The sequence below is a fragment of the Cyprinus carpio genome, chromosome A21 (genome assembly GCF_018340385.1).
Source record: "Cyprinus carpio isolate SPL01 chromosome A21, ASM1834038v1, whole genome shotgun sequence".
Classification (NCBI taxonomy): domain Eukaryota; kingdom Metazoa; phylum Chordata; class Actinopteri; order Cypriniformes; family Cyprinidae; genus Cyprinus; species Cyprinus carpio.
Genome location: NC_056592.1, coordinates 15,464,090 through 15,478,393, shown reverse-complemented (window position 1 = coordinate 15,478,393; position 14,304 = coordinate 15,464,090). Strand labels below are relative to the sequence as shown.

Sequence of the window (14,304 nt, the reverse complement as noted above, 5' to 3'; positions counted from 1 at the left end):
GTTGACATAATGTTTAAGTGCACCGTTCAGTCCTCCTTTTTATTTTTTCTATAATCTATAATATAACCGAACAAAAATAATGGTACCAATACTCAATATCAAGAGCAAAAATGTGAAAAATATTCTAAAGTGAATTCACTAAACACACACACACACACACACACACACACACACACACACACACACACACACACACACACACACACACACACACACAGAAAATCACTATCTAGAGTAGTCTACAGGGACAGTCCCCCTGGAATAACCTCAGGTTAAGCGGGTTGCTCAAACGCACAAAGACAATAACTCACCAACAACCAACAACACTGACGTTTCCAGACCTTTAACCATTTTTTCCTCCAAGGTACACTCACAATGACTGCCACACATGGTTTGACACAGTTTTCAGCATTGTTTAAATATCAATATAAATTGCTGTTCAAAATTTTACTTGCATGTTCTGAAATATTTCGATTGACACTGGTTACTGTAGGATGATACTTGATTGGATTGTGAAAAGTGGGTGTTAAGCTCTGCTCACATTTGCTGCTGTTTGGCTAAATTTCACTAAATTTTTTGGCTAAGATCACAAAATCCAGTCATTTCAAAAGGAAAAAGGAAAAAATTTCCTCACACTGATTTTGTAATGTGTTCAAGTTGGTCACGTGGATTCGCCACACTGACCAAAAAAATCTGCTCTGTTTGAAAGTGATTTCTGTGTGAGCTATGATTCATATATCACTACACTATTTATAACAGACAATGGACCTTTTTTGCTTGCAAAATTTCTGAGATAGATGACATGAGACAGTCAAGGCCATCACAGAATGGAAAGGAGAAAAATTATGCTTATACAGTAAATGCAATCCATTATATTAATCATTTTTTTAATTATCCATATGCCACAGCACACAAACATTCCCCCTCTTGCTACACAAGTTTGCCATCTCCATGAATAGAAAAACCAGCAGCCATCAAGATAGGTCCGTTTAGGTGTTTAGACACTAGCTAACTCATCTTCACCATTTTAGCTTCTCATTCCCAGTGCATTCTCATTCTTATTCCACTTCAGTCTCCAGTAAGAGCTCTCCCATCAATATTACATCTCAAGCACTGCCCATTACACACCACTCTGTAGCAGAGGCCTAATGTGCCTCTTCAACATGGAAATTATCTCTAATTGCGATGGAGACTCACCTGGACCCCAACAATTCTTCAAATCTCCTGTAACAGGCAGTGGGTGTAGGAAAACGTTACAACGGCATTAAAATATAATCTGCTTTTCATTGTCAGTTAAAGACCATGAGCTTTGCTATACTATCGCAAGGTCCCTCTGTCGGCTTTGATGGCCACCGGATGTATTGTGGATGAAAATCCTATCAAGAGCTTGTTAAACTACCTACTCTTACTCCAAACAAATCGAAACCTGAAAGCGATGCAGTCACATTGGTATTGATCTTGAGCGACAAGTCTATATGATGCAGATCTAAAATTAGCCATCATGTGGGAGAGCAAAATTCAAAAAGGAAAAGTACAGACTACTTATTCCTTTTAGTATATCAACCTTCAAGTAGCTAGTGTGCTTAAGGTCCTTTTTTACACCTGGTATTAAAGTAATTGTTCACTAAAAATGAAAATTGTTACTATTTACTCAATCAAATGTCTTTCCATCTGTTACATGTCTGTTAGTTTCATAGATCATAGTTCAGTTCCTTGACCGGTTATTTGTATTGTATTGTATTGTATCGTATTGTTTTCCTTTACTTTTGCGTTGGTACTTGTGAATTGAAGACTAAAAGTCTCCTTGTGGATTACCCTCATTTGTCATGCACTTAATACTGCATCAGCATGTTACACCATCCCAGTATGCTGTTAGTGTTTTCCAAGAAAAAAGAAAAAAGAAAAGGTGGGGGAGGCGGGGTTAAAGCAGCTTCTTGTGAAGATCCATTGAACTAATCAAGCTAATTTGAAGCTAATCAAGCTCATTTGGAGCTAATCAAGAAAAAAAGTACCATAAAAGTATTACTATTCCAAGTCTTCTGAAGCCATATGATAAGGCTGTGTGAGAAACAGGCCAAAAATAATGCTATTATTCACTAAACATTTTACCTTCACTGCTATCAAAACAAATATGGTGCAGATTTGATGTCATTGTGTTTGATAACGAGACGTTCAAAAACCATAGAGGTTTGATGTTATTGGAGTTTAACTTGAACCATATACATTGGAGAGCTACAGTGGAGGTGAAGATTACCAGTGAAAAATGACTTTAGGGATGCATAAGTCCTCATTGAATTTGCTTCTTGATGCAAGATTTGAAGTGAAAAATGACTTTAGGGATTGCACCATTGCATAATTCATCACATTTTGTGCATAAATATAGTTTTCATATATTGCATAAATAATAATAATAAGAATGAAATACATTACATTATTATATATATATATATATATATATATATATATATATATAAATATATATACACACACACACACACACACACACACACACACACACAAAATGTGTTTTATTTCAGCTACTGTTGTTCCCAAGGCAACATTTCTCATTTTCATTTAGTCTTACTTGATGCACTAAAATAACTAAAACTAAAACAGAATTAAAATATTAATAAAGACAATAGACAATAAATTAATTAAACACAAAATTAACTAAAGCATTAATTGTTTTAAATTACAGTGAAAATAAAAAATATGTAATGTAATATAATCTAATATAATATATATATAATGTATGTATATATAATGACAATAACCTATGTTTTTGTCCAGGGTAATTATTATTTATAGTTGAAAAGCAGAAATAAAAATGTCATTCTGATTCTGCATATCAGTTATCAGAGATAAAAAAAATAAATAACCTGTATCGTATCAGCCGTGAAAAGAAAATATCAGTACACAAGCTGATCTGATGTGTGCGGTCATGAAATCGGAGACGATTCACTTGACGAAATTCAATCAGAAGTGGTCACCAGCCATGTATTTGACACGCGATATGTCAGTACCAAGTATAAACTGTAATCCCTCTTGTCTGATCACTTATGATTGGATCATCTGAGCTGGATGTTAATCCCAGGTGTAAACAGGGTCATACAGATGGATACACATGCTGCATTCTGCCTGATTCACTCTCCTCTATCATGATCATCTCTCCTGCATCCCCTTTCACCCACATTAACCATACTGTAATCTCAATGTTCTGCTATGTTTGGAGCAGCTCTGCTTAGTAAGGGCTTGACAGGAGAATAATAAGCACATGCTACCAGATGTTGTGGTATAAAAAATGCACATAAGGGACCATAAGAGGGTTCTGGGCTGCCTAAGAGGCAGAACACTCCTTTCCACAAATGTCCATAACGAGTGGACCCGTACTTCCGAAGCTCCCATGCCATATGGCCTTTACTGATGCAAAGCTGCCTGCGGAGCCCTGTTCACTCACTACGGCCATGGACCACCAGCTTGGAGCGTCCTGCAACCAAAAACTCCTCCCTCGACCATATGAGCATATCCATGGCAGGTTTGTTCAGATGTAATGTTGGGCAGACTACAGCTGGCAGGTAAAAATAATAAAATAAAACAAAAAGTGTGCACTAGAAACCTCAGGCTACTGAAAGCTAGAGACTGCTAGTCTTGGTTCTGTGTCTATCATTTTTTTCTCTGTGTGCAAGTCTCAGTCTGTCTGATCCACTCTGAAGATGAGACAGCAGTGTGCAGCTCGGTCTCAGTGGTTTGGACTATTTTTACAGCACACAGTGAAGGAGAAAAGTGACGACAAGGTCACCTCTTGCTATAGGTAGATGAAACTTTGCTATAATGAGTTGTGGACACTGCTAGTGGAGCACATCTCATCTCTGACTATTAAAGATTTTCTGTTTTGTTCTGTTTTTGATCTACACCTGAGCCAGCATCTATGGAAAACAGATGCCTGTAAAAACAAACAAACAAACAATGATTGACAGCATCCCTCTCTTAGACATTCCCAAATCAAAAAAAAAAAAAAAAAACTTCAGCCTGTATTGTGGGCTGAGTCTCCACAGAAATAATTCCACCAGCACAGAAATAATGTGCTGGTGGAATTCAGAAAAAATAACCGTATGGTGATTCTGGATGCAATCCGGACTGAGAACTGAGAGTAAGAAACCCAAACATTATCATAATAATAAAGTGTAGTTGATTAATAATATGTACATGAGTTTGTATCATTCTAATATGTCTGTAAGAATCATTCTAATATGCTGATTTGATGCTCAAGAAACACTTCTTACTGTTATCAATGTAAAAATAGTTGTGCTGCTTTATTTGTTACTCTAATAAGTTTATTTATTGTTGTGCTGCTTTATTTTTTTATTATTTTTTTTTATCTTTATTTATTGTTTTTAAACAATTAATGCATTATACTGTACATTAATTGTTTTACAAAGTCAGAGTAATCATTTTAATAAATATATCAATTTAAAATTCTTTGGTACATTCGGTCCATTCATCTTTTTCATCATGAAAATATCGTTCATGGCACAAAAATTAAAAGACTTATACGTTAAAAGTAAATATATGATGTAGTTTTTCAATTAATATAAGCTCATAACAACTGTTTGTATGATGCAAGTAAGCTGTTGCAACTGCCAGCCATTCTAAAATCTAAAAACTCACAGTTTCTCTACTAGATGAAATTTAAAATATGAGAAATAGGACAGTTTGAGCAGATACTGAAAGGGTGCAGGTTCCTTCTTCAGTACTGCAGCTCACCTCTATTATCTGATATTGACAAACCTGGCTAAAGGTGTGATTATAAGGACAGCTTTCAATATGACAGAACGTTTTCAAAGCTTTTCATTTTCACCATCTATTTTCTGTGCAACAACTTAATAAGGTCAGTTGGTCGAACAGTAATTATAACCAGTTAACACTTCATAACAAGATCAATTTGAGCAAAACAATCCTGGTCGCACAACTGGTGGGTTGAATTTTCTTGGTCTCTCAGGATGAGCACTCAATTTGTTTTTGTTTTTTTAATTTACCACAAGTTTCCTCTGTGATCTGACCCTAATAAACAAATAAGGCCACAGCTAAATACCAGACATAGCTTTTGTGTGAAAGAAAAATCTCTGTAAAAATTCTTGGTTGTGATCAAAATTAATACACACATCAATTGAAAGTTATCAATGATATTCATATGGCAATCACTGAAATTGCTATTGATATATCCATCCAAAAAAAGTTGGGAACTATGGCATAATGTATCAAGGTTTATTCTGTAATATAAAATAAATCCTTTCATTTAGCTAGCTCATTTATCTCCAATTAGTGATTTGATTTAGATTTAGGTACCACATGAATCACATTTTTTTCAGAATCACTGCTCTATTCTGGTTTGTGTTTACCAGGTCAGTGGCACTTGCATGACAGGAACAGTAAATTTTAACAAATATTTATACTGAAACATCGTTACAGTATGTGCACACAGATCAAAAGTTTCAATAGCTGTAAATTAAAACTTACCACAGAAAATCATCTTCTCTGTTTTTATTACAGGGGGATTATGTGGGTTAAAATGGATAATACTCATCCATGATGGCATTTGTATTAAAGCCCAAACTAATGAGAAAACTCTGACCTAAAGACTGCTGTTTCCAACATGCACTTAAGAACTGCACATACAATTGTTCAATTCTTCTATTTGCTTTAAACCTCAATATATGATTTTATATTAGATGGGAGCACAGATATATATACACATAAAATTTGCCATGTAGACCAACAGAAAGCTGCTTGGTTTGAAAGTGACTTATGAATGAGCTGTGCTTTACATATCACTACACTATTAACGATAAAAAATGCCTTTTTTTTTGTCTGCGAATTTTGCGGATATTTCATTAATGTGACCGTACCAAATAGCATAGCTACCATATATATCATTATGATTTCTTCTATTTATATAATAATTAAAGTAGCAATCTCACCTTGTCTGACATACTCTTCTGTCTCCTGGTGCACCAGCTCCGCAACACATCCTCCGTAGCGCAGGTGTCCATCCTGCTGATAGGCCTTCAGCGTTTTGCTGGAACTGTATGATTTCTGTGACATTATGTGGCTGTTCTCACTGTACTGAGAGGATGTAGCATAGTGCAGATCCGTTCTGCACTGACCCTGTGTCAGAGAGCGCTGCCGTCTATCCTTCAGATCCATCACTGCAGGAGCTTACGGACAATTATGTCAATTACCTGCAAAGGGATACACGGAAGACATTAGGGCTTTGCAATGTGCACGTAAGACCTAACCAGTCTCACAGGAGGTAGGATACTATGAGAGACGTGTTAGACAGACATGTATGATCAATGATCAATGCACCATGTTTTTAAAGATACGGTGACAAGTTTAAAAATAGTTTAACTTTTGTGTTTGATTCACTTTATTTGTTCTGTGTGAACGCTCCCTTATACAGTATGTGTGTCTGAGGGTTTTTGTTGTTGTTGTTGTTTACATACAAATAGTCGCTATAATTTCAACTAGTTGAAACATTTCCAATGATATATGAGACATCCAATCTGTAAGGTGTTTTTCTATTCCTATTATAATTATGATGATGTTGTTTATTATATTTTGTAATGTATATGTTTTGCTTAGTAAAAATTCTAAGCTTTTAAACATCACCTTTTTTGTGTGTTTGTAGATAACTAGCTAGCAACTCAGTTAACTTGTTCTTCTGGTTAGAATGGAAAATAAGAACACAAAAAAGTCAAGTAAAGTCACATTGATTTATAAAGTGCTTTCACAACACAAATTGTTTCAAAGCAGCTAGACAGAAAATCATGATGTTAATGTTTATAATTTCTATTCTATTACTTATAGTTGTATTTAGCTGAGCTGAGTGATAATATAGTTTACATTTTTGCAACAGTACAAGCAATCAAGATGTTGAGATAAGCTATACAGCATATATCACCCTATGTGAGTATACTGTGTTTGAATGAAGTTGAATATACCTATATATCCAATCCCTTTGCTATATAGTATATATAAGTCAACCGATAGTGGATTTTACCGATACCGATAGCTAGGTTGGACCACACTGGCTGATACAGATTAATCAACCGATAGTTTTTAAAATGGATACTAAATGAAAACGTCTCTAAGAATGTAACCATGGTTCCCTGAGTAGGGAACGAGACACTGCGTCCTCTAGGGGTCACTATGGGGAACACCTTGTCGTGACCCGTGTCTGAAGCATACATTGAAAAAACACCAATGAGTTGGCCGGCGATAGCCCGTGACGTCACTACCGGCGCAACTATGGATAAATAGGCGCCAGGAAAACACGTCATTCACTTCTTCGTCTGAAGTTTGCGTCCGAAGCATGGCAGGGAGCTAGAGGATGCAGTGTCTCGTTCCCTACTCAGGGAACCATGGTTACATTCATAACCTGAGACGTTCCCTTTCAAGGGAACTTAGAACTGCGTCCTCTAGCGGTCGCTATGGAGAACAGTATTCCCACACCGCCATGCTTAGGGAAGTGCAGGCCAGAATCATGGCGAACACTAAGTACCAACATTACCATTTCCATGGGAGTTGCCCCTGGGATGTTAGATGGCTGTCCGTGACATACCCCTTATGGCCAAAGGCCTAGGCTACATATCCAACTTTATTGTTGTTGCCTCGGCCCGGTGTAGAGCTGAAGGCTTGGAATCAAGAAAGATTCCTTTAAAGGGATACGGCAAAGAACAATCCACAGTGTGGATTTCAGAAAATGCGCAAAGACTTCACATGCACACTTACCATAACATGGATTTTAAATACTGTTCTAAGGGGGGGGTGGCTCTCGTGGCACTCTGATAGAGCAGCTCATACATGGAATGGTGCATCTCAAAACAATATGTTTGAGAGTCATCAACTTGATCTGTGGAAATAATGCTGGAGCGCTCTGGGGAAAGAACAGAGAACTCAATCTCACATGAGAGGGGAACTCCGAATTCAGAAAGAGAGTAGCGCACTCATAGTCGACACTTCTTGGAAAAGGGGAGTGCTGCTAAACTACCACGAGAACCGCCCAAATAGCCCCTCATTTTGAGGGAAGTGATGCTTGAAGTGTATAAATAAATACACACTGGCTGAATGGAACCCAAGGAACTGAGGTCTAACTGTCTCAAGAAAGGGAACAAAGCTGAGGGCGTAACCCTTACCGTACAGGATTTCAGAAAGTGCGCAAAGTGTTCACAGGCACAATCACCACCATGTGGTTTTCAGAAAGTACACAGAGCTTAGCATGTGTACCTAAAGGTTCCTAAGCATAGCAGAGGCGCTGAACTGCACGGGAGAGGCAAGCTCAAATTTACAAACCTCTGGCGAGTGGAGCATCACCTGAGGCAGCATATACAGTACAAGAAGACTTCTGTAACTGCCACTTTCACTTCCCGGTTGATGCGACAGCAACAACTAAGCGGCCAGGAAGCCCCTCAGGGTGACCTGGCCGGACATCCATGAAATTCCTTGAAGTGCCGTGCCAGGCCTGATGATCAAGAAGGCTCCCACAGAAACCTGTGATCTCTGCCGCCTGATACCGGAACATGAAGCTGGAATCAGGGCTATAATAAGGCTGGACATAATGCTGACGAGTGTTTAGTAAACACTGCAATTGAGCACTGCAAAGGAATCTCACAGAGGTTATTAGTACACACATAAACACCAGCAATTTAATACATATATAAGTATATATAGAATGAGTTTCATACTCACCCACCCTGGTTCCTGTGCTGCAGCCCTGCTCAAGGGGCGCCTCCTTTTAGTCCGGACCATCAGTAAGGTGGTTGCTATGAACATAGAACCAACCAAAAACATCATAGGTCCAGCATAGGAGACTGTTATGCAAGAAGTTTCCACCTAACCTCTGGAGCTGGTGGTTACAGGGGAATTAGGAAGAGGAGGATAAGAGCAGAAGTAAAAACCCCCAAAGGGAACGAGTAGATACCTAAGTATCACTCTGATTCGGACGAGAACGCTGCCTCGTCTGGATCACATCCCTTAGGTCCTGCCTACCTCCTCATGAACCACGATTCCTCTTACCCCTACCCGCAGGTGGGGGAGGAGTGCGAGTCGCAACAGTAGCCTTCTGTGCCCGTCTTTGATCCTCAGATCGAGACGGGCCAGGACCCCTATGTTGTTCGAGCTCGGACCTGGACCTTCGTGGAATGAAGGATTTGAAGGCAGCTGAGTGCGCCTTCGCCTCCCTGAACTTCTCGACTACCGACTCAACGGAGTTACCGAAAAGTTCGGAAGGCGAAACCGGAGCATCGAGAAGAAAGCCCCTTTCTTTCTTCCCAATGTCTGCCTAGGTTCACCCACAGATGTCTCTCCGTTACCACCATGGCTGTCATAGACCTTCCCATGGCAGAGGCGGCCTGCTTGGTAGCACAGAGAGAGAGAGATCTGTGGTGCGGCGCAGCTCGGCTACCTGATCAGCTGAAAGGCCCTCGCCTTTATCCAGGTCCTTCAGCAGATCAGCCAGGAAGCAGATGGCTGCCCCTCTTTCCTCGAAAAGAGAGACAGACGAGAGTGGAGGTTTTTCATAGAAAAACGCTCGCAATGCACGCAGATTGCCCCCTCAAGGACATCAAGTGCGTGCTCTTCGCCCAAACAAACGACGCAAAGACTGTGTGTGTCATCGAGTGTCAAATAACGCCGACACGGATGCACACACTGTCTAAATGGCTTACTAGTGGATGCCATGATAAACAGAGAAAGTTCGCTCTTACCGTGTTCGTTCAGATGCACGCTTCAAACAAAACAGTCAGTGATGACGAAGAAGAGGATGACGTGTTCTCCTGGCACCTATTTATCCATAGTCGCGCCGGTAGTGACGTCACGGGCTGTCGCCGGCCAATTCGTTGGTGTTTTTTCAATGTATGCTTCAGACACGGGTAACAACGAGGTGTTCCCCATAGCGACCCCTAGAGGACGCAGTGTCTTCTTCCCTTGAAAGGGAACTAAAACAGTGCTTTACTCTTTTTAAAAAAGCAGTAGCAGTACTGAACCATACTTTGTAAATGAATAAAAATTTTAATATTAATTATTATATTGATAATTAAAGTTATTTCATAGTTTACTAATGTTAAAAAAAGAAACTTTAAAATTTAAAAATGTAGCCTATTAGTATTAGTAAATGTTGAAATGAACACACTAGGAACAATACTTCTACAGATTTCATTAATATTACAAATAGACTCTTACTGTTAAGTATTACCATTTAATTTCAACAGTCATGCTTAAAGTTGGCTATCTTTAAATATCTACAGTACACAAGGCCATAGCATTAAAATTACATGCATAGATTATTGATATTGTATGTGTACTCTAACACTTTATTTGATTCTATTTTCGAACACTACATGATTATTTAATAAAAAAATAATTATATATATATATATATATATATATTGATATTGTATGTGTACTCTAACAATATATATATATATATATATATATATATATGTATATATATATTTTTTTTTTTTTTTTTTTTTTGTTTGTGTGTTTGTGTGTGATGCAGCGCTGTGTCTAGTAGAAGTCACACACCAGGCACGTCACGTTCAATTCAAGCAGCGGTCTAAAACTGTTTATTTAATCACCAAACGGAGTTTGCTTCAAGAATGAACAATGTTGCATAAATGAGTTTGAAGTTTGTTGTTTAGAAAAACAGAGCAAAGGGAAAGAGAAAGTGTGATCTGTATTACAGCTCTCTATCTGAATCATACAGACTGTATTAAAACCACAGAAAATGCACAATACATAATTTATAGCCTAGGGTGAAGTCATTATGTACATTAACAATGATTTGGGACAAATATAATGTAATTTAATGGAAAACTATGTAAATGGTGCTCTGTTCTGCGGCAGGATTTTCTGTCGGCTGCATTTAAATGACCGTTTGAAGTTTCCCGCTCTGTGAAGTGTGCAGTGTCATGTGTCAAAACAAACACTACATGCTGTTAGTGATTTCCGGCTCTAGAGGTCACTCTCATACTGCAACCCGGAAAACTATCGGCATGGATTTTTGGCGATAACCGATTGTTCCACCAATCAGCTATCGGTGCTGATTAATCGCCAAAACCGATGAATCGGTCGACCTCTAATAGTATATATTACTTAATGTGAATATACTGTATGTGACCTCTGAATTATCATTCTAATGCATTTTGAGAGCAATTTTCCCCAATACAGTTACATTTGCAAGATAACAATTCTTTAACTCACACATTCTAAATGTTTTTTTTTTTTTTCAGTTAAAATGTTGTAACATGATGATTTCTTGATTTTCTGTTCAAGTTGCACTTTTGTAAAAGCTTGCATAGGGTGATTTATGGGTGTATTTATTTGTTAAAAATTGATAAATTGTATATTTGTATGTGTTTTTGTAAATGTTTGATTATCTGTTGGTTATTTGTTAGGAAGTTTTCTAAGGAGTGTTTTCCTGCCGGCTGTAGATCAAGCCGATAACCACCCGCATAAACTCTGTAAGCAGATCAACGAAGGATGTCATATTGCAGGAGAAATACATATCCTAAACATCACAACAATGTATCAGCCTCCCAAACAGAATGTGTTATCTTCAGCTCAAGACAGACGTATCCTCATGATGTCTTATTATCAGGTAGAGACACAGAGACTCGATCACACCCTCCCACTCTACATCTGTGTCGGTGTGCTGAGTTAGCCAGGCATGGGAGCCACTGGAGGATACAATCAAAACATTGAGTCTTTGGCAGAAAGCCTGTTGTTTAGGACTTTTACATCATTTAGTCATGAAAAATAGCACACTAAATGTTACATATGGGGAAACAGAGGCAATGAAAGAGATACTACACCTCTGTAAATTACTTTCAGGTCTTTTAGGACAAGTTACTCTACTACAGAAACTATACAGCCAAGGCCAATATTTTCACCTCAATCTTTAAAATGTAAGTACTTTTACCGTCAGTTTCACCCAGGAGATTAATAAAGTACCGTCCTACGCTATCCAGTCCACTTACTGTAAATTACTGCTTGGTTTCGCTTACAATAGTTAAAGTGGCAGTTGGCAGAGAACTACTAGAGTTGAATCAGTTACACCATGAGTATGTAAATGAGGAGGTGAACTCATTTAGTCCATTTTTATATAGAGAAAGTCTTGTGTTTGACAAATATAACCACCAAAATAAGGCAATATGGGTTAAGGCTGGTAAAGCATTGCTAGATTTAATTTAAATCTACTTCACAAAGTGAAAGTCTGTTGGCATCTGACCAGAAACATTTTCAGCGAGTGTTCTGACTTTGTCTTATGACATTGTTTTTGAAAGAAGTCTCATGTATTCACCCAATTGACCAATTGATTAAAAAATACAGTAAAAACAATACTATTGTGATTTTTTTTTCTATTTATAATTGCTATTTTGTATTTGAATATATTAAAATGATGGCAAATTATTCTAATATGCTGATTTGGTTTTCAATAAATATTTATTCTTATTAATAATGTTTATATTCATATTTGATTAATATATATTTTGTATATATTGCTATTTTGTATTTGAATATTTATTTTAATATTTTTTTTTTTTTTATTTTATTTTGTGGAAGTATTTGTATAGATATATATAGACTCATTGTGGCACATTTATACTGCTCATTATGTATTAAGATGGTTTTATATCTATATAGTTGAGTTTTAATGGTTTTACATGTTGTCTTAGCCATTTTAAACCTCTTAATCATTCTAATGTGTGGATGTCTTTAAATGTTCATGGGTCTGCCCAATCACAGGACAGGAATCAAGAAGTAGACCAGTATAAAGCAAGCAGCATGGCGAACAATCAGGGTCATTGACCAAAGCACGGAACGCGCTGGATTGAGGAGACGTTTTAAGGAATTACCATTCCAGCATCTCACTTTTATTGGATTGAATTTAACAGCCTAAATTATTCTAGTTTTATTGTGTTGTTTTAAGTTCCTTGTAAATTGTGTGAATGAACTATTTATTTATTCTACTTTTGCCATTGTCTCATCTTTTTAAAACACTTACTTTACCTCATATCCCATTTAATCATTGTAACATCTTGGTCGAGTGTTAAAATATCAAAATTTGTTCTGGCTCCAGACATTAATTTTGCTACCATAACCATTAGTCAGTTAACCTCATGTAAATGACTAGACAATTTGACCCTAAAAAAAAAAAAATAAATAAAATAAAAAAAGCATTTGATGAAGTTGTTCGGTTGAAAACATTACATCAACAGTGCAAATTGGGAACTTCAAAGAGGATCAATTTGAGAGCAAGGCAGCAGGAAATCCAGCACTGCGCTGTCAATATGTTCAATGAGGACAGTGTTTACATATGGGGAGGCGCTCTAGTTATGAGGACAGTGTTTACATACAGGGAGGCACTCTAGTTATGTTTATTGATTGCCAATTGGTATTTGCATTAATAAATGTTTCATTGGCAGATGGCATAAAGAAGCATAAGACCGCACACTCACTTGCAGGTGATTCTTTATTACCAACTTTTCGGCACAACGCCTTTGTCGAGGTATCATTTCGTATAAGGTAAGGAGAATAGACAATCACTGGAATTAAAATCCCAACATCAGAACACATAGTTTGTCCATTTGTATAAACATTGACCAAATACACATCAATTTACAAAAACACATCATCACATCATCTACAGAAAACAACTCAGATCAAAATCCACATTCAAACCATGTGGAATTAAAGTGTTCAATCTATGAATCTAATAGGCTTCCTGTTTCAGCAAAATACGATCCAAGTCACCCCACCGCCTCGGTAAAAATACCTTCTCAATTCCTATATAATGTAAAGAGGTAATTGGATGATTAGATTCAATAAAATGTGCAGCTAGTGGATAATTCATATTTCTACATCTTATTGTACTACGATGTTCTGTGATACCTGCTTTAAGTTCGTGACATGTTTTTCCAACATAAGATTTGCCGCAGGGACATGTAATAAGGTAAATAACTCCTTTTATTTTACAACTTATACAACTTATACTTCCTTTAATTGGGGTTGTTTTAATGTTGTGAGGATGTTTGTATGTTTTAAATGGATATGTGTAGCTAAACTGTAATTACCTTCTGGAATTGATGAAAACTTGGTTTGTGTTGTCACAGGTGGAGGGGACAGATCCGACCTCACCAAGTAATACTCAAATTACGTCCACGTTTGAATACCGTGAGAGAAGGACGGGACATACAGGCTTTTGTTTATTTTTTTTTTGTTGGTATATAAGATGACAAATAT

The 14,304-nt window shown here is 37.3% G+C and overlaps 1 protein-coding gene across 1 annotated transcript in view; it reads right to left on the bottom strand.

Moving 5' to 3' along the window:
• tenm2b (teneurin transmembrane protein 2b) overlaps window positions 1–14,304 on the bottom strand; it is a 258,970-nt gene that overhangs the window by 196,787 nt on the left and 47,879 nt on the right. Inside the window, 1 exon segment of the mRNA XM_042711040.1 lies at window positions 5,979–6,239. Coding sequence (XP_042566974.1) covers window positions 5,979–6,204 — 226 coding nt within the window. The 5' untranslated portion in view covers window positions 6,205–6,239.